This window comes from Rosa chinensis, chromosome 2 (genome assembly GCF_002994745.2).
Source record: "Rosa chinensis cultivar Old Blush chromosome 2, RchiOBHm-V2, whole genome shotgun sequence".
NCBI lineage: Eukaryota > Viridiplantae > Streptophyta > Magnoliopsida > Rosales > Rosaceae > Rosa > Rosa chinensis.
This window is the reverse complement of record NC_037089.1, coordinates 29,262,747-29,288,238: the sequence shown is the minus strand read 5'-3', so window position 1 is coordinate 29,288,238 and position 25,492 is coordinate 29,262,747. Positions and strand designations below refer to the sequence as shown.

The window sequence follows — 25,492 nt, the reverse complement described above, 5'->3', positions numbered from 1 at the left end:
ATTGGGAGGCAATAAATTTATTATTAGGGGGCAATAATATTCTCCAGTGACTTATGAGATCTTCGACGACTTTTTTGAGGATCTCCGGCAAGGTTTCCAACGACCAATAAACGGAGTCCGGTGACCAGTGGCCGGAGTCTGGAGACCGATGAAGTCTCCGATGACTTCTATTTTTAAGTGATAAATGGGGGGGGGGGGGGCAAATTGTCTCAAAAATAAACAAAAAACATTAAACAAATAGTTAATTGGATATTGGGGTAAAAAATATGTAATTTGTTGGGTAAGTGAATAATCTTATAAGATGTTTGGGTAAATGAGATCAGTGCAGCTCAAATTTAGGTAAACGGACATTTTCCCATATTTGAAGCAGAAGGGGAGGGGTAGGCGGGTAGTGGTACCACTGAAAAAATAGACCATCACTTCCCGCCTCTTTCACCCTAATCTCCTTTTCCCAATTCCCAACCATGGCCGACAAGAAGAAGAAACGCCGCCGTACCGAGCCAACCTCCGACGACGACGACTCCCTCCCATTCAAGAACATTCTCAAACCCGACTCCTCCATCCTCCGCTCCATCCACAAACTCACCGCCTCCCTCCGCTCCTCCTCCGCCGCCTCCTCGTCGTCCTCCTCCAAAGCCCTAACCCTAGCCGACCTCTCCATCTCCTCCTGCCGCGAGGTCCGCGAACTCCCCATCTCCTCCGTCCAGTCCGAGATCGAATCCCTCATGCTCAAAGTCCTCCACTCCATCCTCGACGGCAAGGGCTTCGCCTTCGACGTCCCCTCACGCGCCGCCGCCAACCAGCTCTACGTCCCCGAACTCGACCGAATCGTCCTCAAAGACAAATCCTCCCTCCGGCCCTACGCTAACGTCTCCACCGTCCGCAAGGCCACCGTCACCGCCCGGATCCTCCAGCTCATCCACGAGCTCACCATCAAGGACATCCACGTCACCAAGCGTGACCTCTTCTACACCGACGTCAAGCTCTTCCAGGACCAGTCCCAGTCCGATACCATCCTCGACGATGTGTCGTGTATGATCGGCTGCACCAGGTCCAGCTTGAACGTCGTCGCGGCGGAGAAAGGGGTGGTTGTCGGCCGTCTGATCTTCAGTGACGACGGCGATGTGATCGATTGTACTAAGATGGGGATGGGCGGGAAAGCTATCCCGCCGAATATAAACAGAGTTGGTGATATGCAGAGTGATGCATTGTTCATCTTGCTTGTTGAGAAAGATGCTGCTTATATGAGATTGGCCGAGGATCGGTTCTATAATCGGTTTCCTTGCATCATTGTGACTGCTAAGGGCCAGCCGGATGTCGCAACCAGGCTGTTCTTGAGGAAGATGAAGATGGAATTGAAGCTTCCTGTGTTGGCATTGGTGGATAGTGATCCTTACGGGCTGAAGATTTTGTCCGTGTATGGCTGTGGTTCGAAGAATATGTCATATGATAGTGCTAACTTGACCACGCCGGATATTAAGTGGTTGGGGATCAGGCCGAGTGATTTGGATAAGTACAAGATACCGGAGCAGTGCAGGTTGCCTATGACTGACCAGGATATTAAGACAGGGAAGGATATGTTGGAGGAGGATTTTGTTAAAAAGAATCCGAAATGGGTTGAGGAGCTGACTCTGATGGTGAAGAGTAGGCAGAAGGCAGAAATTCAGGCTTTGAGCAATTTTGGTTTTCAATACTTGTCCGAGGTGTATTTGCCCCTCAAACTTCAAGAGGAGGATTGGATATGAATGGTTTTGGCTGGAGTTTGGAGGCCGTTTGTTACAGTAAGTCACGAATCTTCTAGTGATAGTTAAATTTTCGTTAAATCCTTTTACTTTGTTGGTCGAACTATTGACATTAGTGTGTAAGTGGTGCAGTTTGTTATGAATTCTTCAGTTGAAAGGAAATGAAATGCAATGACTTTGTCTATTAGATTTTGCATGTATGGTCTTACTGTTGTAGTAAGAGCATATTTAACATCCTGTTTGGTGCAATTTTGATAGTTTGCTTTTGGAAAACCTACTGCTTAACCCTGTGCGAACCCTACTGCTTAACCCTCTGAGGCTGTGATAGAAGGGATTAAAGTTTAGTGTCTGTAAATGGTGTTTCCAATTATTTTGCCCAAAATATAGCTTCTCGTATCAACTTTCTACATTCCACATTGATCTCTATTAGATAATGTCATCAGTTGCAACTACAAAGCGGATCTATGCTTAACTAGATAGATGTAGTAACAGTAGAAGAAAGCACACTAAGGGTAAGGGCAAGATTGCTTCTTTGTTATGAATTATTGACATTAGTGCTTAAGTGGTGCAATTTGTTATGAATTCTTCAATTGAATGGAAATGAAATGCAATGACTTTTTTCTGTTCGGTTAATGTTGTAGTAAGAGTATTAACATTCCATTTGGTGCAATTTTGATAGTTTGCTTTGGAAAACCTCAAGTCCTGTGTGAACCCTATAGCTTAACTCTCTGATAGAAGATATTAAAGTTTACGGTCTATAAATGGTGTTTCCAATTATTTTGCCCAAAATATAGCTGATCTCTACTAGAAAATGTCATCAGTTGCAACTACAAAATGGATATATGCTTAACTATATAAATGTAGTAAAAGTAGAAGAAAGCACACTAAGGGTAAGGGCAAGATTGCTTCTTTTCCCTGACATTGTTGCAATGATTTTGTGGTTATCTTTAACCTGTCTAGAACCACGGATCATCCAGTGGGATATGTCAACTTTGCGGGTATTTATTTCTACTTTACATTTCTTCTAGTTTGATTTACATCGAAGTTTTCTCTGTATTATCAAGTACAACTTTAGGTTCTATTGAAAACCTTGATCCCTATTTCACCCTGCAGTAGTTTGGTTACTGCATCATTAACCTTTAAACTGTGTGTTATTGAACCTCCATCAATTTCACGGACTCCCATAATGATCAAGATACCATCTTTTACTGAATGCCCTATGTTCTATCACCATAGATAAACTCTAACATCAATGTCCTGAAAGTTAGAAAGCTCGAAGTTAGGTTTGGGATATTAAGTATCTTCATTTATCTTATTTGCTCATGTCCATAGGTTCTTGCTTTTACCCTATCTCAAATCCATATGAATTCATGGCTTCTCAATTGTAATTGGAGATCACTGCAACCTTCTCTGTTGTAAAAAAGTTGAAGGCTAAAACAATAATGAAAAGGAAAGAAGAATCCATGTACTTTGTTGCATTTTAATATAAGTAGATTATGGACAATTATTAGACATGGTAAAGTGGTTTTGTCTAGCACAGCATGTCAAAAGTAGGTTGAGCATTTAAATAACACAAGCTGGTTATATATGTTTAATTTTTATTAAATATTTATTAGCTAATTTGAAAGCCTTTAGATATCAGAGTATACCGCAAATCAGACTAGGTTTTGTTTGCTTTTATATATCTGCAGCTTCGTTCAATTGTATCTGCAAGTGAATTTGTCTACTGAGGTAGAGGGAGAGCTGCAGCTTTTGTTTTCTAGTCTCGAGTTGAATTCATCATTTTCTTATAGCTTGAAGAAGCATTTTTGTTTTAATTTGGATGTAACTTTCAAAATGAGAAAGAAAGAGAGGGGGAAAGACTGCGGTTTTGGTTTATATTGGAGGCAGTGGATTTGTACATCCAATATTTGTAGTTTTGATTGCTAAAGGGGATTAGTTTTATCTTTCATTTTATAAGCTTTTGAGAACTGTGTACAGACAAACTAAACAATACAATACACTTGCTAGAGGGCATTAGATTTGTACATCCAATGATTGTGGTTTTGATTGCTAGAGGGCACTAGCTTTATCTGTCATTTTATTAGCTTTTGAGAATTCTGTACATAAACAAACTAAACAATACAATACACTTGCACAAGTATCTGTTTTTTGTTTGTATATTTAGTCTATTTATACATCATGGTTTCAATTTTTAATTTTTTCATTGTCCAAAAGTAGTAAGTTAACTTCATAGGGTGCCATAAAGGTGAGTTCTTTGCTTTCAAAGAAATTTGATTGCAGTTAATTATAATAGAAACATGTGAAGGGACACATCTGATTACACTATGTTCAGTGGGACATAGACTCATAATAATCCTGTGCTCCAAATAGGCAGTGGAGCCGAATATGTTATCATTCTTAGGAGCAGCACTTGGAAGGACGTGTGATATGCATCCCACAAAGAACAGGTATATCTCAAGACATAACCAAATTGAGGTTTTTACACAAGAGATAGAAGAAGGATAGAGGAGGATGTAACTACGGTTGATTTACAGAGAAGGTATATACAGAAGAACTAAATTTTGAATAAAATGTCAGTTTATGGTTCATGTTGCTGTAGATCTTATGTTAGAGAAACTAAATCTTCTCCTAAACTCCAGCCATATGATTCTCCTCCATTGAATACATAGGCTGTTTTGATTCTGCTATAATTGCATGTCAGTTTTGATTATAGCTGTAAATAGAGTTTAATGGTTGCATTGTAACAGCAGTATCTCACTGCTATATATGTGTACGTTTGTAAAACATCAAGACATCGAAATATCACTTTCTACATGGTATCAGTAGTTTAGGTTCTCCCCATATTGATCCTCTTTCATCTGTTATCTGTCCTTGTCACCCCTCTTCCATGGCTGCCACCAACTCCAATCCTTCACCAAACTCCTCCTATGGTGGTCGTCAGTTTCTGTCTCTATCGACTTCCACCGTTGCGCAACAGCGGCTAGCTCAGCCCTTTGGGCCTTTCACTCCTCCTGTTTGGGCTGTGCGTTCTTCACCTCCCAATTGGTGTCCCAGTTGCCACACAAGTCCTCATTCGCTGCACCACTGTCCTCTATCGATTTCCTGGCACATCCACAGCTACACCCTTTGCTGGAGCTCATTTTGTTGCTGATCCCAATTGGTATCCTGATACGGGTGCCACTCACCACATGACTGCTATGCCTCTCAACAATTCTCAACCTTATGGTGGTCCACACAACGTGTATATGGATAATGGGGATTCCATGCCCGTTTCTCATACCAGCACTCTTCCTTTGTCCTTAGGCTCCTCTCAATTCTCTTTATCTGATGTCTTCCGCATTCCTTCCATTCGTAAAAATCTATTGTCGGTTGCACGGATCACTAAAGATAATCGTGTGTTTTTCCTCTTTGCTCCTGATTTCTATCAAATTTATTGTTTACTCACTGTCCGTCTCTTGTTTCAAGGCCCTTGTAAAGATGGTCTCTATCCTCTCAATCTATCCAGCGTGTCCACTACTCCCTATGCACTTGCCTCCACTCACTCCGCCATCTGGCACAACCGTTTGGGTCACCCCCTTCAAATGTCTTAGCTCGTTTAGGGTCTAGCATTGGTTCTAAGTTATCTTTTCGCTCTTTTTGCAGAGATTGTGCACTTAGCAAATCTCATCAATTGCCTTTTCAATATAATCAAGAATGCACAACTTTTCCTTTTCAAATTCTTCATAGTGATGTTTGGTCCTCTTCTACCCTACTAAACCTTCTCCTAAACTCCAGCCATATGATTCTCCTCCATTGAATACATAGGCTGTTTTGATTCTGCTATAATTGCATATCAGTTTTGATTATAGCTGTAAATAGAGTTTAATGGTTGCATTGTAACAGCAGTATCTCACTGCTATATATGTGTACTTTTGTAAAACATCGAGACATCAAAATATCACTTTCTACATCTTAACATTGTATAATATGCTGGTTCAACTAAGGTAATATGGGTGTTAAGGATTTAATTACATCAAATTAGGTTTTGATTACTCATCCTTGGTGGATTATTTTGTTTTGACTGGTTATCTATTCAGAGTATTTCTCCAAATAACTATTATAACAGTCATCTATTGTAATTGCTAGGTTTATACCATTGGATTGGTTTTACCGATTGACATCTTATACGTCCCATACCAGTGAGGATATTGGGAAGCTGAAGTTTGTATACATGACAGTGTTCTTTATTTTTGCTCTAAGCGTTGCATTTTCCTGTAGTTTCTTAAGGTTTTTAAGGTTTGCAGAAAACATGACTCAGCTGTTATTGAGACTTGGGTAGTCGATTAGCTGGCAGTATTTGTTCCAAATTTATTATTACTTGTTTTGGGATTTTTATTGGCTGTCTACGTGTGGATGTTGTCTTTCTATCACAACAACTTCCAGAGTTGGTAATTGTGAAAGTGCACTAGAATTAATTAATAGGACATGTACCATCTGTACTGGATGACATTGGCAGGTTATCCGATTTAATGGCTGTAGATATTGAAAGAATTATATTCCATGCTTGCATGTTATGGATTCACTTTGATGATGGTTATTGCCCTATAACATGGTTTGGATACAGGTATTATTGATAATATTAACCATTTTCTTGGAATTTCATTCGCTTATCTCATAACTGGAATTTGTTTTTTCTGTTAGACTCTCATACTCATATAGTGTGGTTAGTTTATACAGAAATTTTCTAACTGCAATATATAGATGCAAAGCATCATAACATTTGTGTTTGTTTTATCAAGTGAGAGCCAGCAGATGAGATCTTGAGACAATATGTGTTTATCAATCTTGCATAATTTAAGTGAAAGTAGATGACTTTCTCTTTTATGTAGCTTAAGAAAGTTACTTTTTGCGCAACTGATTGCATTCTTGCACACTTTTCTATCAAAGTTCATGTTTGGAGTTTTCAGGGCATCAATTCAGCCTTTTTCAGGATGGAAAAGACACTTCATATAGCTATACTGGGTCTTGTGATGTACAACGAAAATATTATGGTTCCAAGGGGGATGAAGTTACCTTTCTGTATCTTTCCTTCCTCCAGTCTGGGTTTTTTTATTTTCCTTTTAAATCTTTTTTGAATTGGTATTTTTATCTGCCTTATGAGTTATGAGCAGTCAGTCATTTTTGACCTGCTCTGAACCTTGAATTCACTTCTTTTTTCTTGTTACTTTTATCAATTGAAATTGAGGGTCTAGTTAGTAATCTTTTTTTTTTAATGTTGTATTAAGTATTAACTACTCGTACTTAGTAATGTTCAATTTCTTGCTTGGTTGGTGTCTCTTGGTAAAATTCATATTTCTGATATGGATGTGCGTTGTTTAAGGCAGCCAGTGAATCTTTTGAGCACCTAAGTTTGTCTTGGTCCTATTGTGTATCACCATCTGGGTAGATATAGCAACCATTCAGCTTGCAGTGCATTTTCTCAAGGAATTGTAACTTACTCTTTGGTGAAGTTTTTTTTGGGTCTGGGGGGATAAGAAGAGACTCAGAGAGCTATTAGCCTTTGCCCTTTAGTGTTGTGTAGTTTTGCCCTCTACTTGGGTGCTGTGGGGGAAGGAATTGAAGAAGTTTTTCAGACAAGGAAGCGCGGTTGGCCTCTATTTGAGATAGAATTAGATTTCCTGCTGCTTTCTGGATGTGTACAAGTGTTATTCTTCTCAAGTGGTCTGGCATTTGTAGGAAAAGTGACAATGAAATAATGGTGACATGATGAAAGTACAGGAATGGGTCAAAGGACCAAAAGGTAGTATGTAGGGAGAAAGTATCAAGGTTTTGAACTAGGTGGTTGTGTATTATGTATTTTTGCTTATCTTGTAATTTTTTTTCCTTTGGTTTCTGTGAGAATAGAGTTTAATTTTTCTGGTAATGTGGCGTTGTGCTACTTAACAAATGCCCTTATTGCCTCCCTGAATACAACTTCACACCTAGTGCATTTATGTTGAGGATTACTCTTAGTTATAGCTTTATACCTCAATGCACTAGGAGTACTCTTAGTTATACCGCTTGCAACGGTGGATTTGGTGGGCAACGGTGAAGATGATGTTGCTGAGGATTGGGAAGGGTTTGGGGTCATTACACCGCTTGCAGCCTTCTGGCTGGTGTGGGTTCCTGTCTGCAGCCTTCTGCTTTCACCACTTCTAGGCGGGCGGCTAGGATTGGGAAGGTTTGGGATCATTACACCGTTTTGTAACATACCCCGTTTAGACTATTCTTGAAGAAACCCAGTTATCAAATGCGTGTAAGAGATGAATTTGCAAACAAGTCAACGGCACCAAAAGGAAATCCAAAGTACTTTGGCTGAGCATTCATGCTTCATAACTTTGTATTAATATTTAAATGTTGACGTACAGTTCAGGGTGAGAGTATTATAAGTTCCAAGTATGCTTCATTAAGCAGCAAGCAATCAAATGATGGGCGCATTCCTTTCTGTTTGTACTAATTTGGGTAGTGAGAGACTCCCTTGACTACTGTTTAGCATATATGATAACACAGAAAAGAGAAGAGTGGCAACCAAATTAGAGTTTATTTCAGGCGCAGTTGCTTTGTTAGTAAGATTCCCATGTACATTCATCCATATCCCTTTTACGCTTATAAACCCAGTTACTATATGCATGTACCAGAAACTATTAAACCATGTATAAATACCCTGGCCTATACAATCCTATTCAACTCATCAATTCCCTCCCACATTCAACCTCGATTGCTTCAGTGATTATAATCTCTCTGTCAATCCTTCTCTCACGTACTCCCAAACTTTCATACAGAACAGTGAGAACACGAAGAAAAAATGGTGCAGCTAACAAGTTGTTTTTGCACACTTGCATTCATTCTTCTACATATCCTATACCAGCCATCTATCGCTGCTGCTGCTGATGAGACCGCAACTATTTACAGTGTCTTAAGCTTTGGAGCTAAACGCAATGGAGTAACTGATTCAACCCAAGCTTTTCTTGATGCATGGGCTGCTGCCTGTGCCTCCCTAGATTCAGCCGAGATAAATGTACCAAAAGGGAGGTATTTGCTCAACTCTATGACCTTTAAAGGTGACTGCAAGAGCGCACAGATTACTTTCCGGATTGATGGAACGCTTGTAGCTTCACCTGATTACCGAGTCCTAGGCCAAGCCAACAATTGGCTTGGTTTTGAAGGAGTCAGCGGGGTAACCATTATCGGAGGAACACTTGACGCCAAGGGTTCTGCATTGTGGGCTTGCAAATTGAGCTCCAAAGCCTCCAATTGTCCTGATGGCGCCACGGTTAGTATATGAACTAGAATCATCTGCTACTGTACATTTCTATTCAGTATTGATATTTAATTTAAACTCTTGTCTATGTGTAATTGCAGAGTTTGAGTTTTACGAACTCCAAAAACATTAGAGTCGAGGGGCTAATGTCATTGAACAGCCAGATGTACCACATTGTCATAAACGGCTGCCAAGATGTTCTCATTCAAGGCGTCAAAGTCATTGCTGCTGGCAATAGCCCAAACACCGATGGCATCCATGTCCAGTTCTCGAAAAATGTTGCAATCTTCAACACCTCCATCAAAACTGGGGACGATTGTGTCTCTATTGGTCCCGGCACCAAGGACTTATGGATGGAACACATATCATGCGGTCCTGGCCACGGCATTAGGTATGTCAAAGTTTCAAGATTACATGTTCATCATATTAAACCTCTTATAATGTTGGTGTTAGCTAATGCATGTGTTTCGTGATTGCAGCATTGGGAGCCTAGCCAAGGACTTGGAAGAGGAAGGGGTACAAAATGTAACGGTCAAAAATGCGATTTTTAAGGGCACCCAAAATGGTGTGAGGATAAAGTCTTGGGCGAGACGTAGCAACGGGTTTGTCCAAGGTGTCCAATTTCTTGACGTTGAAATGGTTGATGTTCAAAACCCTATTGTAATTGACCAAAATTACTGCCCACACAACCTTAACTGCCCTGCTCAGGTGAGAATTGATTGAACTTGATTATCATGTGCTCAAATTAAGTTCAATAATCCAAGTACTAATGCACACTTCTATCTCGATTCAATAGGTATCAGGCGTGAAAATTAGTGATGTATTGTATCAAAACATTCGAGGAACATCAGCAACAGCAGTCGCAGTAAAATTTGCTTGTAGTGCAGCAAATCCTTGCAGTGGGATAAGACTCAAAAACGTGAATCTGGCTTGCCGTAATCAAGCTGTGCAATCATATTGTACGAATGCAATCGGAAAGGCTTACGGCACTGTTCAACCAAACAGTTGTTTGTAGGATTCAGAAACAGATTAGGCATGAGTTGGCTAGTACATATAGATCCACTGCAGATAGCAAGTGATCGATTATAGAAAATATGTACATTAAATCATTCTTTTTATACATACAATTAATAAAAAAGTGAACAAGTATTCACGATTCAGTACGTAGTGACGCAATGATAGAGCTTCAATGATATCCAATTATATCAGCACTAGGCTTTCAACATAAAGGCAAAGATATCCACCTTATTCATCACCTCTCTCGCTCTAGAACCATTCCCACCATGAAAATGATCGAGCTGTGATACCAATAGTCACCGTGCTATATTTTCAAGCATTTATAAAAGGGAAAATTTCATGAATGGTACCCAAAGTAAGGCTCACTATGCATTTCAGTACATCAAGTTCCAAAATATTTTTTTTTTTGAGAATGAAAAAACTTTTATTCCAAGATAGATTACATAAAACGGGACTGACCGGTGGTGGACATAAGTTCCCCACTCTCCTCCCTAAGAACAACCTCAGTTACGGGTCCGTCAACAACCATGACATCCATGAGCCAAATGGGCCCAACCCCTAACCAAACTAATCGCCCATTTCCTCGGACTACATAACAATACCAATCCCGAGAGTCACGATAAAATCTCGCCGCCAATACTAAGAACAACCATGTCATCCTCCTCCATACCGTGTCCCAAAGTATCCAGACCACGTACAAGGATAAATCGCCGCCATATTGACCACCAGAAACCACCGATAATATCACATATAGTCCTCGGAAGTAACGTCGTAACAATAGCTCATCAGATAAACCAACCCAGAAGTCTCCATACCTCCTCATAGCCAATCTCAAGAAGAAAATGACTCCCTTCAACACCGTGACCCAAAACCGCCAAACCACGTGCAGGAGCTCTTCCCCAATACCTCGACCATAAGATGATACCGAGAATAATTCCAATAGTCTCTGAGAGTGACACCATGATAACACAACCATACCACTAATAATCCCAAACCCTTGCTCGATAGAGTAGGGACTCAAAAGACCTAGCCAAAAAACTAAAGAAGAAAACCTAAAAAAACAAAAAACAATTAAAAGATAGCAGGAGTCGATGCCGGCATCAGCCTTCATCTTCCATAGCCAAAGTTCTGACTCCGGCCAAGAAGAACAACACATAGTGAGGTTGGTGCCCATAATCACATAACTACACAGCGTTGCCCAAAGGCAAGGCCGCCGCTGTAGTACAAAAAACTTTTGCACATCCCCTCCAATAGCAGACCACCACACATCGCCTGAAGATATCAGAGCAAACCAACAATTGTAGACCACGACGCTGTGCACCGCCAACCACCGTGCCCACCGCTGCCAATTCCAGTATCGCCTTCGCATATTAATCCAGCCCTTGAAGATTGTCCCCAATAATCCAAACCCAGATCCACCCAAAATCGTAGAGATTGACCTGATCTGACTCAGATACTGAAGAACCCTCAACCATGGTCTAGCGATCTGCCATAGAACACCAACCCACCACCACGATCTCTTTGAAGCCGCCATCGATTTTGCCTGAGAAGACAAGAGACAGAGGCACCGCATCTTCCACCGAGAACTACGAACCAACATCACCATAGCCCGTCCGGCTACACCCATCTCACTCCGACTAGGCAAGGAGCAGTCGTCGTCGTGAGGGTGCCACCAGACAAGCGCGACGAGAGACTCTGTTTTACCCAAACCCTAAAACGCTCCGACTTGTGCGGATCTGATATAATCTACAGAACTTTGTGGTCGAGTATAACATCGTTCCAAAATATAAACTTTGGTACATCAAATATGAAACCCGACCCAATATACGTACACGACGTCAATGACTCTGTCAGTCCACATGCCATTACGCACATAATGAAGGGCAAAATTGGTTTTTCGTTTGTCAACATGTTTCCTCTCTCTTCTTGAGGGTTTTGGAGCCAGTAGGGCCACAATTGAGTAAGCAAACGCTGGCTTACTCGAGCGCTGTTTGGCTTTGCTCGCCCCAGATTCTGCAAAATCAACGGGAGTCAAAACCCTAGGGCAACATATATGAATTTTTAAGGCGAAAACGAACTGAAAAGCTCGGAGGAGAGCAGAGCCGTGAGAATGGTGAAGGGCAAAACGGAGAGGAGAGAGAGAGAGAGAGTAAGTACCTAAGCTGACAATCGTATTTGGTTTTGGGTTCAGCCATTGATTGATGGTGTAGGTTGTTCACTCTGAGACCAAACGGAAGTCTAATAATTCTGCTTAATAGCTACGCACAGCTTCTCACTCATTTGTGACTGGTAGTGAGAATTTGATGCGGAGAGTGAACAAGAATTGAGCTTTGCTATGCCACTTCCTCGACGGCCCCAAGTGTGTGAAAAATCCAATTGGATTGGAAAGCATAAATTTCCAAACACGAAGTTTCCAAAACAAGAACACTGTGAATTAAGAAGAAGAAGAAGACTAGGAGGACCTGATCGGCGTTGGGAGAAGCAAACGAAGGATCAGTATGATCAGGTATGTCGGCGGAGCAGGAGACGAGTGGTGAGGACGAGGCGGCGTCAGAGTCGGTGGAGGATCTGGACAGCGAGGGTTCGATGACGGGGTGCTGCTGCTATTGCAGCGTGACTTCGATCCTGTCCGGGGAGGTGGAGGCCACGGCCATAGCATGGCGGGTCTGGTCAGGAGAGTATGAAAGCGAGAGAAGGAGGGGAGAGGGGGAAGGAATGTGACGTCCCGAACCTAAATTTACCAGTTTACAAGTCTTTCGATGGGTAAACGACATTTACATTTAATTTTTGGCTCTGTTTTGACATTTTAGGGGGCCCTAAAAGTTGACTTTTTGTTCGGGTCAAAATTTGAGAAAATTTCCTTCATGAAAGTTGTAGTGGACGTTAAACCGAGCGTGTGCATATGTGGTACGTAAAAATCGGAGTTCGTATGCGAAAGTTATACGCGAAAATGTGAAAGTTACTGTTCACAGTAAGTAGTATATATTTGAATTTCTACTGTTGGCCGGTAACTTTTCTTTTTCTTTCTCTCTCTCCTTCCCCGCGTTTTCACTCTCTTCTCTCGCATCACTCTCTCTCTTCGGCCTCACCCCTGCAACTTCCTCCTCCGGCCACCTGGGAACGTGAGGCGGGCACTGTTGGACTCCTCTGCCCATACCCAACCTTGCCACGGTGGTAGATCACGACGTCTTGGCCGGAAAATGGCGCACCAAGGCCGAGAAGTTTACTGTAGCAAGTGTCCGTTGACCTCAATTCCGGCCACCTCCGACGACAAAGCCAGGCTTTTTAGAAGCGTCTTGAGGCGTACTTGAAGCTCCCCAAATATCTTGAAGCGATTTGCAGCGTGGAGGAAGAAAGCATAATTAGAAAATTTTACTCTACTTCGGTTTGCTTAATTGTTCGGCCACTTAGAGGTATTTTCTGACTTGGCCACAGTTATGAAAGATTCTTAGAATATTGAGTTGTTGATGCTGGTAAAATTTGGTAGCCAGATATGGTGGTTGACCGGCAGCGCGTGGGCCAGGCGCAGCTGCCTGTGGAGGCGCGTGAGGGCGCGTCCGGCCGATCCTGGTGAGTTGTTTTGGTCTATTGACTAGTATATATTGTTATGAATTTATGGATATGTGTTTGGTGGAAATTGGAGGAGGTTTGGATATTAATCAGAATTTCCAAAGTTCAATAGTTTGGTTATTGGTTTATGAGAAATTCCACTATCGGATTTCTCTCAGTTTTGCCCTAGAAACCTTCAATTAATGAATTGGTACTAATGGTGAAGTTTGAGTTAAATTGGAGAAGAAATGAAAATGTTGATTTATGAGGATTTGATGTGGGAATTGTATTTAATTTCCGGATTGTTATTCGCGAATTATAATTGTGTATAGGGCGACATGCCGAGCTACTGCTCGACGTAGGAAACCGGTAGCGTGGTCGCCTAAATAGTACTGTGAGTGGACATTTATTTTAAATTAATTGTGCATGCAGTATATTAGCATTTTTCCGATTGAGATTTCATTTATAATTTGAATTATTGAGTTTTATGGTTTTATGAGATTTAGTTTATCGAGATTTATTTATGAATTACGAGACTAGTATTGAAATTCCTTCTCGAGGGCTTTTAGTAGATTTTTGAGATAGTCATTCATGAGTTATTGAGTTGAGGAATGATTTTCGGGAAGTGACTGATTCAGAAAATATTATGAGAATTATGGATTTCGAATATCGGTTTTTATGAGGATTCACGAGTACGAATGTTTCATTGAATTTTTGAGCATGATTGAATTATCGAGATTTATTGAGCTTTGAGCTTCGTACTTATCATCCTTGAAGTTAGATTGAGTTTTCTTTCCGAAAGCATTTATTGATTTACAGAGTATTTGATTTTATGCTTTCGAGGATGCTTTCGAGGATTTATTGAGATTTTGAGGTTATTTTCAGTTTCTTGAGGAGGCTATTCAGTTTATTAAGGAGGCCAGTTTTGGCGCATGCGTATCTTACCTAGTTGGCAGTCCCTTCTAGGTAATAGTCTGGTTGGCAGTCCCTTCCAGACTACAGCTCGGTTGGCAGTCCCATCCGATGCATCACCTGGTTGGCAGTCCCTTCCAGATGACATGAGGTAGTTAGTCGGCAGTCCCGTCTACTACCTGTGGTTAGTCGGCAGTCTCGTCTACTACCTGTGGCTAGTTGGCAGTCCCTTCTATCCACCGCCTCCTATTCCAGTTGGCAGTCCCTTCCGATGCGTCATCTGGGTGGCAGTCCCTCCTAGATGGCATGAGATGACTAGACAGCAGTCCTTTCTAGTCATCAAACGAGCCTCATGAAAAGGATGTTTTTATAAGGATTGAGGATGAGATTTTAAGAGGTTTCAAGATGTTCTTGTTACGTGATTGAGATTTCAGTAAAGAGGATGATTAAGAGTGTTTTCAAGATTGTTACTGCATGCGAGATTTTAGAGAATAACTTGGGAAAGCATTAAGTTTTACTTATACATTCGAAATTACTTATTTTTCGTCCACTCACTCTAACGGTTTTTAAATGTTTTCCCCTGGGCCCTTCAGTTTTAAATGCCCAGTTTGCAGGCCAGTTTAGCTTGAGGTCGAGCGTATATGGGGTTGAGGCATAGCTGTCAAAGCTTCCGCATTATAAAAGTATCGGTCATTTATTTTGTATTAGATTCTTTTGTACGCATGTACATTAGATTGCTCTGATAACCTATGAGATTAATATTATTAAGTTCAGAATTGTTTGTGAAATGGGAGATGTTGTGATATAGGGAGCAGGGTGGCTCCAGAAGAATAAGGGTGGATTATTTTAGAAGTGTAACTGTCTTCCTACAGGATTTTGGGTAGTCCACTTTTAGAGGAAGTTCTGCCAAATTTTTGGTAGAATTTCTTCTAAGGTGGGCCCCGCAGGGCCACTCCGGATTTCAAGGTGAAGTTTGGGGCGGGTCCTGTCAAGGAAGGAGCGTCAGTTGGAGTTTCGTGGTGGAGTTAGAGTGAAGGAAGCTTATGGAGCCAAAACTCCTCCTTTGTAGCCGAGTAGTGGTCCGCTGCCAATGGTAGCATAAGATCCTTGAACTTGCTTCAGATTTCCAATTGAGAGGGAGAAGGGGGGGGGGGGGGTGCCCAAAACAAAAGAAGAGAGATAGCTGGGTGCTCAGAGTAAAAAATGTGAAGAGACCGTTTTACCCCTTAAAATAAGACAGCTGTCACCAAACTAACGGCGCCATTGACGTCGTGTATGTATACTTGGTCAGTTTTGAAACCTCATGTACCAAAGTTTATGTTTTGAAACTTGGTGTACTGAAATTAATAGTGGGCCATACTTCAGGTACTATTCATGAATTTTTCCTTTTATAAAATTTGACCGTGCGGCACAAAGACTCCTTCGAGTCTAGGCTAGCATAAGCCTCATTCTTACTTCGGACCTCTGCTTTATTGCCGCCCTAACTCACCCTAGTTAGCTTCTTAGGTTGGTAACAAGTAGTAGTTAGAAGTTTAGAACCCTATGCCAAGACCGGGCTTGCCTTCAGAATTTAGGGGCTTAAGATGATGTAAATCCATGTGCTCCAAATAATATTTTAATATATTTCGTTACCGTCTCTTTTTTAGGGACTTAAGTTTTCACCTACCATACTCCGCCCAAAACCCTAAAGGCTCACCTCTTTAGGTTAGCACCCCTAGTTTATATCTAAGGTTGTTTTATTTAGTTTGGGTATATGCATGGTTTTAAATTGTTATAATTTCAGTTTTTAAATTAAATATATATGACTGAGATTTTTAAAAAATAGTAAAATGAAATCATCATTTTTTTTTTAAGAACATATTGAGTTGGCGCATTTCACATGTCTAATATTGCAACATTACTTGTTCATTGTCATCTTTTCACTTGCATCGAATGTTTAGTTCGGATCATATTACTTTCATGTATTGTTTATTGAAGAGACAATAAAAAGGAAAACTGAGGGTTCACCTTTATATAGACTAATTGTATCCTTCAAATTTCATCAACATTATTGTAAAGTTTTCTCAATTAGCTCTTCTTTTTGTGATCGATTTCAATTAAATTACCATACATATATAAGCACTACATCTTTCAACGTAAAGATAAAATATTAGAGGAAATTAAAATTACAAAAACTCTCAATATGTACTACAACTTAGCAAATTGGAAAAATCACGCACTTTCTATGGGCATGGGAAATGATGTGGGGCAAATTAGTGCAGATGACACGTGCAAATTTAGTGGAGCTCATGAGAAGTTATTTGAAAATGTACTTATTTATGGAGGGAATTTCTCAGCATTTATATGGTGTGGTTTTATTATTTACATTATTATCCCTTAAACATAATATAGTTTTTTTTAGCCAATAAATATAATATAATTTTATATTAGTATATGGTATAAAAGATTATAGGGGGCGGATCCATGGCATCACAAATTATAGTTAAAAGTATACTTTAATTGCTAACCATTAGATTAAAGACTATCAATGGATGAGATGAGTCATAAAGAATAAATTATTCTTTTCTTTTTAATTAATTAATCAAAATTCTTTATTGTGACATAATAAAAATGAATAATTGCTACTCTGATTTGGAATACAATTAAGGAATCAAATCTTTCAATTGTTTTTCTATTGGAACTCATCTACTACTGAAAAAAGAAAAACGAATTGATCAGATGAGGTCCTTGATAGAGAACGATGAAAATTGATTGAGTTTCAATCTCTTCTCTACCTCTTTCCTCATCAATATGGCAGAGCACAATCAAGATTCATCATATTCTAATGCAAATCTCCAATATCATTACCCTTAATTTTTTTTTCTCTCTCTAGGACTTTGTATGACTTTTTATTTGAACAATTTTAATTTATTTTGACGGTGTAGACGTATATTGGTGAAATTACTAATTTTGGTAATTATTGATATTCCAAAACAGAGTAATTCTTAGCTTTGAAAATAGAAGACTATTCGGTTACATCAGTTCATCGCCAAAATATCATTACCTCCTACTCGAATGAAAATACAATCAAACTTTGCAAACGACCCAACTACAGCTCATGGCGGCTCTTGATTTTCCTTTGACAGAGTGGTATTACTTAGAAGAAAATATATTTTTGGAGATCGATTGATGAAGCAATAGACCTAATATTAGATATAGAAGAACTTCTCTTGAATCTGGGAAATCGGGTTGTATTGAATAATTGGAATATCACTCTTTATTTTTAGTTAGAGGATTTTGAACACAACATAGAGATAGCTATGAAAGTGAAAGGCGTTAAAGGAGAATGTTCTTGTGTTTAATTGGCTAACAGCATGGAGAGAGACATCATTGAAGAAGAGAAAATAATTTCTCTGAAGATTTGTCTTTCTTTATTTTTCTTTAATTAATGAGTTTTAGTTGTGATTAAATTAATTAAGTGAGAGAGCAAAATAATAAAGAGATTTGATTAATTAATTAAAAAGGAAAGAAAAATGATAGACAATGCTTTATTCTTTATGACTTATCTCATCCATTGATTGTCTTTTAATCTAATGGTTGGCAATTGAAGAATAATTTTAACTATAATTTGTGATGCCACGGATCCACCTCCAAGTTTATATGTCTTTTCACTCTCCAACACTGTTAATAATAACTCTTTTTTTTTTTTTTTTAGTAAAAAGGTCATCCATTCATTATAATTTAGCAAGCAGTACAAAAACGACGTACCCCTAAGGGTCGACATAAAACGTCGTTTACAGAGTACTCTAAAGATAGAATAAGAAAACAAATACCCCAAGTATACCCACCTTTTAAAGTTACGCACTTTTATTCTAAATAAGAACTAAGAACTCCGAAGGATTAAAAGAACAACAGAGTTAATAGCTCCTGCGACCTGAAGAAGAAATTAAAGAGTACTAGGAGAAGAGGATGAAAATTCACCCTCAACTCCATCACCTTCTGTATCCAATGCCTCAGCCTCAGCAATAACCGGGTCCTTGGACAAGCTACCTGCGGACTCATGCGCAGCACCAGAGTCAAGATGACTCTTCCATTTGCGAGATTTGCTCTCAGGCAGCCCCGGATCCAAAGTCCTAGCAGCCTTCGGCTTATTCTTGCTACCTCTAGGACGACCCAACTTCTTCTTTTTCTTGGGCGAGATTATAATCTGCCCATTCTTATGTTGTAATACCAAAGCGATGTTTTCATCCACCCTAAGAGTAGGAGCTGGAAGCGACAACATCTTCTTACCTGCTTTGAGCAAATCATAGTTCGCTTTTCTCTTGGTACCAGCAGCAACTATACCAGTCGAACCCAAATCAACCCCCGGCTTCAGAAGGCCTTTCTTCACTGTGGTCCAAACGTTGGTTGGCAGGGTGGCTGACTTAGCACCATTTGGGAGTAGCTTCTGCCAATTCTTGAACCAGCCGACACCATTGTTCTCAATCAAACCTAAGGATGCACATATTGTACTTCCATCAATCTCGGAGCCATGCAGCACGTCACTACCTTGAAACGCATGGGCTTCCACCACTCCCAACAAATGGGAACCATGCAACTTACCATCAGGTTTCACCTCCAGTTCCATAACCATTCCCCCAACCTCAGCAGAAGGCATCGGTTCCGTCATAGGAGCTGGCATTGGTTCCAGAGGGAGAACACCCACGTCTAATGACAACCCGACCATCGCCGCTACTGGAGGCCCATTCTGAATCTCTGCCTTCTCTTTCAACAAAAAGCCATCACACCCTGAAGCCTCATGCTCAAATAAACCGCAGTCCCTACAGAATCCCTTAACTTTCTCATAAATGAGAGTAATCTCAGGCTGCACCGTGGGAGAGAATTCAAAGAGCATCCAAGTACGCACCCTCCGACGCGTATCCAACACCAATCGGATCCTCTGCTCATCCTCCTTCCTACGAAGAGCCGATTGATCAAATCGAATAACCTGACCAACCGCATATCCAATTAGGGTTAAGGCATGCTTGTTGTGAAGGGCCAATGGCAAACCCTGGACCGCAATCCAGGTCTCCATCTTCCACAAGGGAACCCTCTCCACTGAGCCAACGCCATCATAATCCCCTACCAACAACATCGTGTTCCTATAGAACCACGGCCCGCCATGCAGCGCTCTATTACGATCAGCTTCATGAGTGAATTGGAAAAGGAATCGATCTCCGGCATCATGAACAGAGAGACCGGACTTGAGACGCCAGATCGAAGCAATGGTGCCCTTGAACCTAGGAAACCACAACTTCGATCCTAGCAGTCGCCCAACCATATACCAGTTGTTGTCTTGCAATGCTACCCGCCCCGCCTCGCCCAAAGACACCCTGGCGGAATCAGAAGGAGGACGAACAGCCATAGTACCAGTAGGAGTCTGCATCATAGAGTCCAGACAAAAGTTTTGGAGATTTTGGTCGAAGAAAATTTCTACGAAAACCCTAGCAGAGCGAGCGGCTAGGTCATCCTGTTAATAATAACTTGACGGGCCTTACACACTGTGTGTAAGAAAAGATTTTTATTTTTATTTTTTATAAACATGGAGTAAGAAGTTTTTCAGAGAAGTAATTAAGCAGTTTTTCATGGGAGTTTGTAGTTTTTTCGCCACACTTATATGTTCTCATTTTCACCATTATTTATTTCTTCTATTTTCTATTTATATTGTAATTTGCCTATATTATCCTAACCATTTGGTGAATAGTAAAGTTTTTAATATTTCAGTGTTAAAGTAAAATAACAATTGGAATTGGTCTACTCATTTCATTCATAACCCCTTTATATAGGGATAAGATTACAACGGAAATATCAATTAGATTGATGATACTAAATGCTGATTGAGCTGTGATTTGTAATTGCTTGATTCCCTCTTCGTCTGTTTCTTTGACGAAGGCTCATAATGTGCTTTCCCTTTAACACTCCCCCTTGTGCCAAGTCAAAGACGAAATGGTGCATGAGTTGTTGCCTCACTAAAAACCTTGCCAAGTAACAATAAAAACCCTGTGGGACAAAAATACACCTTGGTCGAAGGAAAAGAGCACAACGCACCTTTTACATTTGAGTATGACATGTGTGTGTTAGACTCCCCCTGACGTCTACACCTCCCCCTGATACTTACATTAATCAGGGGAGCTTGGAAAGTCTTCGCATTCCTATGCTTTTCACATGTTTCTCAAATATGGCCTTAGGCAATGATTTGGTGAACAAATCTGCCACATTCTCCTCAGACCTTACTTGATTCACTTAAATCTTGAGGAGGGCCTGTTGTTGCTGATTGTAGAAAAACTTTGGCGATATGTGTTTTGTATTATCACCCTTGATATATCCTAGCTTCATCTGTTTGATGCAAGCTGCATTATCTTCATAAATGCAAGTAGGCTCTTCAGTGGTAGAACTCAAACCACTAGTCCCTCGAATATGTGTGATGATAGCTCTTAACCATACACACACAAGGACCGCCTCATGTAGAGCGATGATCTCTGAGTGGTTCGAGGAGGTAGCCACAAGGGTTTGCTTGGTTGATCTCCAAGATATCACCGTGTTCCCAATGGTGAATACATAACCATTTTGGGAACGACCTTTATGTGGGTCAGAGAGGTACCTAGTATCAGCAAAACCAACCAAAACGTCATTTGGTGTTTCAGTGTAGTGAGTGGCGCTTTCGCCATCAACATTTCCTTTAGGGATTGCAGTTCCATATACGGTCCCTCTTGTCTCTCTGTAGGAAAAGAATAGTCACAAGTCAATGGTTCCTTTTAGGTATCGGAAAATGTTCTTGATACCATTCCAATGACGCTGCGTTGGCGCTAAGCTAAATATAGCTAACAAGTTCATTGAGAGTGCAATGTCTGGTCGAGTACATGCCTAAGTACAATAATGCGCCTATTGCACTTAGATAGGGAATTTCAGCTCCCAACACCTCTTCGTCATCTTCCTTTGGACGAAAATGGATCTTTCCTTGCATCCAAGCTTTGACCGATCATGGGAGTGCTAGTAGGATGCTCTTTGTCCATGTTATATCGCCTGACTTTTGGACATACGCAGACTGGTGGATTAGTATTCCACAAACTCGGTGTTCTAGTTCAAGGCCTAGATAGAATCGAGTTTTCCCAAGATCCTTCATCTCAAATTCGGATTTCAAGTAGCTCGCGGTTTCTCTTATTTCATCAAGAGTACCTATTATGTTCATATCATCGACATATACTGCTTCAATTGCAAATCCGGAACTTGTTTTCTTTATGAATATGCAGGAGCATAATTCATCGTTCTTATATCCCTTCTCAATCAAGTAGTCACTTAGACGGGTATACTACATCCGCCCGGATTGTTTCAATCCGTAAAGTGAGCGTTTCAACCTAATTGCAAACGCACTCCGTGGTTTAGAGTCACTTGACTTGGGTAATGTAAGGCCATTAGGCACTTTCATATATATCTCTGAATCTAGATCCCCATAGAGATATGCAGTAACCACATCCATGAGCTGCATTTCCAGTCCTTCGGAAATTACCAAGCTAACTAAGTAGCGGAACGTTATAACGTCCATTACGAGAAAGTATGTCTCCTCGTAGTCAATTCCAGGGCGTTATGAGAAACCTTGGGCCACAAGGCGAGCCTTATACCTCAGGACTTCATTCTTCTCATTACGCTTTCTAACAAAGACTCATTTATGTCCTACAGGCTTTACACTTGGTGGGGTTAGCACTACCTGACCAAATACCCGTCTCTTTGTTAGAGAATCTAATTCTACCTGGATTGATTCTTTCCATTTAGGCCAATCTGCTCTTTGTTGACATTTTTCAACATAGCGTGGTTCGATATCATCGTGCTCCATGATTCCTTGAGCAACAGTATATATATATCATCAATGTGTATGGAAGATCTTTTTATCAACTCATACGCACTCTCATAATCCTTTGAGATTTCTTTGTTCTCTGGAATCATTTCAAACATCGGAGCGTCCTCCAGTATTGATTCATGGTCATAACTATAATAAGAGACAATCTCATGAGAGGGATTCTATACATTGATGATTGGTTTGTGCCTTACTCGCCCTCTTCTTCCTTGGGTGAGTGTCAATCGAACCAAGTGGCCTCCCCCTCTTCCTTTGGGGAGCCACGGCCTCAACCACACCTCCACTAAGTGCGGTTGCAGTGCCTCTATCTACGGCACCATGCCCCTTGTTGGGGACTTCTAACCTTGCAGGCACATTTGCAGCTGGTATATGTGATCTCATTACTTTTGCAATATCAGTAAACTCATCAGGCATCGAATCTGCTACGTTCTGAAGATCGATTATTCTTTTGACTTCACTTTCACTTTGTGAAGTGCGGGGATCAAAATGAGACAGAGTGGGGACAGACCACGACAATTCCTGTCGTTCCCTTGGAAAATCCTTTTTCCTATCTCCCCCTAACGATGGGAAGACTGTCTCATCAAAGTGACAATCCGCAAATCTAGCGGTAAAGAGATCGCCTGTCAAGGGTTTCCAAATAACCGATAATTATTGGGGATTCGTATCCAACATAAATACTTAATCGTCTCTGAGAACCCATTTTGGTGCGATGTGGGGGTGCAATAGGCATATATATTGCTCAACCAAATATGTGTAAGTGTGAAATGTCAGGCTCATATCCAGTTACCAACTGGTACGCAGAAAATGGTTAGCTAGTTGTGGGTCTGAAACGAATAAGTAAAGCTATGTGCAATATTGCATAACCCCATGCAGATATAGGCAGGTTGGTGCGCATAACCAATGCCCTAGCCACCATATGTAGCCTTTTGATGGTGGCTTATGCGAGACCATTTTGTGTATGCACATGGGGTACAAGATGCTCTACATCGATCCAAATAGATATGCAATAACCATCAAATGCTTTTGATGTAAACTCTCCAGCATTATCAAGCCTTATAGACTTGATAGGGTGATCAGGGTGGTGAGCCCTTAAACGTATAATATGTGCTAGGAGTATTGCAGCATTTCTTGTGGACAATAAAACGACATGTGACCAGATTGTCGAATCATCCACCAGAACCATAAAGTACTTGAATGGTCTGCATTCTGGATGGATAGGTCCACAGACATCTCTTTGTATCCTTTGTAAGAATGGAATGTTTTGTTTTGTATCTTTAGCATAGGAAGGTCTCGATCCTGTTTTTGCTAAAGAGCAGGCTTTGCAAAACGAGTGATGTGCCTTTGAAATAGTCAATGAGGCATAATGGGAGGGAGGTAGTGCTTCTGGTACTTCAGAAGGCAATGACTGCATTTGAGCAATACTAGAACCGACACCTTGCAGTGTGGCGGATTTTTCTCCCATTTTTCACTCGAAAGAAGGGATGTCCATGTGAGTTCTTTAAAAATACGGATCATCATGTCACGACCTCGGTGCCATAGACGGTCATGCAAAAGTCTGTATGAGTCAGTGTCCCACATTTCATTGTTGGTGACAATATAGGATTCAATGATCCGAATCGTAGTGAGGTACAGTCCACTAAATTGACTCATAATTTTCTCTAATATGTGTTTCCTTCCACAGTTATTAGATGTAATATCAAGGTATTCAGTTCCATTCTCACAGTGTGTTTTTACATGATAACTGTTGGCACGAATATATTTGAAACTTTAATAAGGTTTGATTAGCTCTTGGTGCATATAGAGCGTCTGTGACTTTAAATGTTGTGCCATTAGGCAGCAAAAAATTTTGGCAGTTCCTCGCCCTTTTATTAGTTGTGATAATCCAATCATCGTAGTCACAGAGGAATTATAAGCTATTAGTTCAATGAATAATTGCTTGTTTCTTAATATTGTGTGGGTAGTCCCACTATCATCTAAGCACTCAAGTTCTCCTCCATTCATTCCTACAAATAAATGGGAGGTATTTAGAAAATATAACTCATATTCTTTAGAGTATTTCTATTTACGTAGAATGGTATTCTTTTCATTCTAATAATTTTTCTCTAGATGTATTGCTTTACATCTTTATAGTGCTATGTCGAACCATGTAAATATGTGTATAGTAAATAAATTTGAATAAATTCAGTGCTTCAGAATAAAATTCAAAATTTATTAATAAGCCAACGATAATCAAATCAAGGTCTTGTTCAGAAATCTTATTTATCAATCCATGATTGAAAATAAACTTTAAGACCAACAAAAGTCTAATTAAAAGTGAGGCATTATGCCTTCACAACACTGTCTTTGGCAAAAAAAACAGATTAGTCAAGATTGAGAGCATCCATTGACTTAACGAGTTCCTCTTTGCCATTGAAGTCTGCAATTGTAAGGTTGACATCTAGGTCATGACCTCCTTCTTCCATATAGTGAGTCTCTTGTTCTTTAGACTCTCTATACCTCTTGTAAGTGGCTACTACTCTGTTGTTTGCTTAGCTGTTCTTGTACCAATGCCCAATGAATCCACACTTATAGCATGGTTCATTGTCAACTCTTTCCTTTTGCATCTTGTTTCCATGATCCCCATGTCCCTTTCTATGTGGTGCATTGTTGCCACATGGGTAGGGATCAACATGTCTAAACCCCCTTGCATTGGAGTTATTTCCACCTTTCATTTTTTCATAATTAGCCTCAGGAATTTTCTTTGTCCCAATGGGCTTGACATTATTATTCAAGAGAACCTCATTATGTCTCTCAGCCACTTGCAGTAGGCTTATTAACTTATTGAAAGTTGTGATTCTTTTGTTGTCATACTCCAACTTATACTGGTTCGCTAGTATAAATGCTGAAGTAGGAAAGGTGGTAAGAGTCTTGTAGATCATATCATCTTCTGTGATTTCCCTTCCACAGAAATTGAGACTTGAGTTAAGGCGCAACATGTCCTTGTTGAAGTCATTGACCCTTTTGTAGTCAAGCAAGCGGATTCCATTCCACTGAACGGCCAGTTCTGGGAGCAAAATGTCATGAATGTTCCCAAAATGTCCCTTAAGGGCATCCCACAGTTCTTTGGGTGTCTTCAACTGA

The 25,492-nt window shown here is 40.4% G+C and overlaps 2 protein-coding genes across 2 annotated transcripts; both read left to right on the top strand.

Moving 5' to 3' along the window:
- Positions 1–365: 365 nt before the first annotated feature.
- Positions 366–4,263, top strand: LOC112187660 (DNA topoisomerase 6 subunit A). Its single transcript, XM_024326542.2, has 2 exons — positions 366–1,781; positions 4,116–4,263. Exon 1 carries the CDS (start codon positions 465–467, stop codon positions 1,743–1,745), a length of 1,281 nt encoding a protein of 426 aa, XP_024182310.1. The 5' UTR covers positions 366–464; the 3' UTR covers positions 1,746–1,781; positions 4,116–4,263.
- Positions 4,264–8,568: 4,305 nt separating this feature from the next.
- Positions 8,569–10,147, top strand: LOC112184072 (polygalacturonase). Its single transcript, XM_024322363.2, has 4 exons — positions 8,569–9,036; positions 9,126–9,415; positions 9,504–9,732; positions 9,821–10,147. The coding sequence occupies exons 1-4, from the start codon at positions 8,569–8,571 to the stop codon at positions 10,037–10,039; spliced, it is 1,206 nt and encodes a 401-aa protein (XP_024178131.1). The 3' UTR covers positions 10,040–10,147.
- Positions 10,148–25,492: the final 15,345 nt, after the last annotated feature.

Coding starts and splice junctions, on each gene's coding strand:
- LOC112187660 (XM_024326542.2), top strand. CDS start 465: ATGGCCGACAAGAAGAAGAAACGCCGCCGTACCGAGCCAACCTCCGAC.
- LOC112184072 (XM_024322363.2), top strand. CDS start 8,569: ATGGTGCAGCTAACAAGTTGTTTTTGCACACTTGCATTCATTCTTCTA. Junction 9,037..9,125: donor ATTGTCCTGATGGCGCCACG/GTTAGTATATGA, acceptor GTGTAATTGCAG/AGTTTGAGTTTTACGAACTC. Junction 9,733..9,820: donor ACCTTAACTGCCCTGCTCAG/GTGAGAATTGAT, acceptor TCGATTCAATAG/GTATCAGGCGTGAAAATTAG.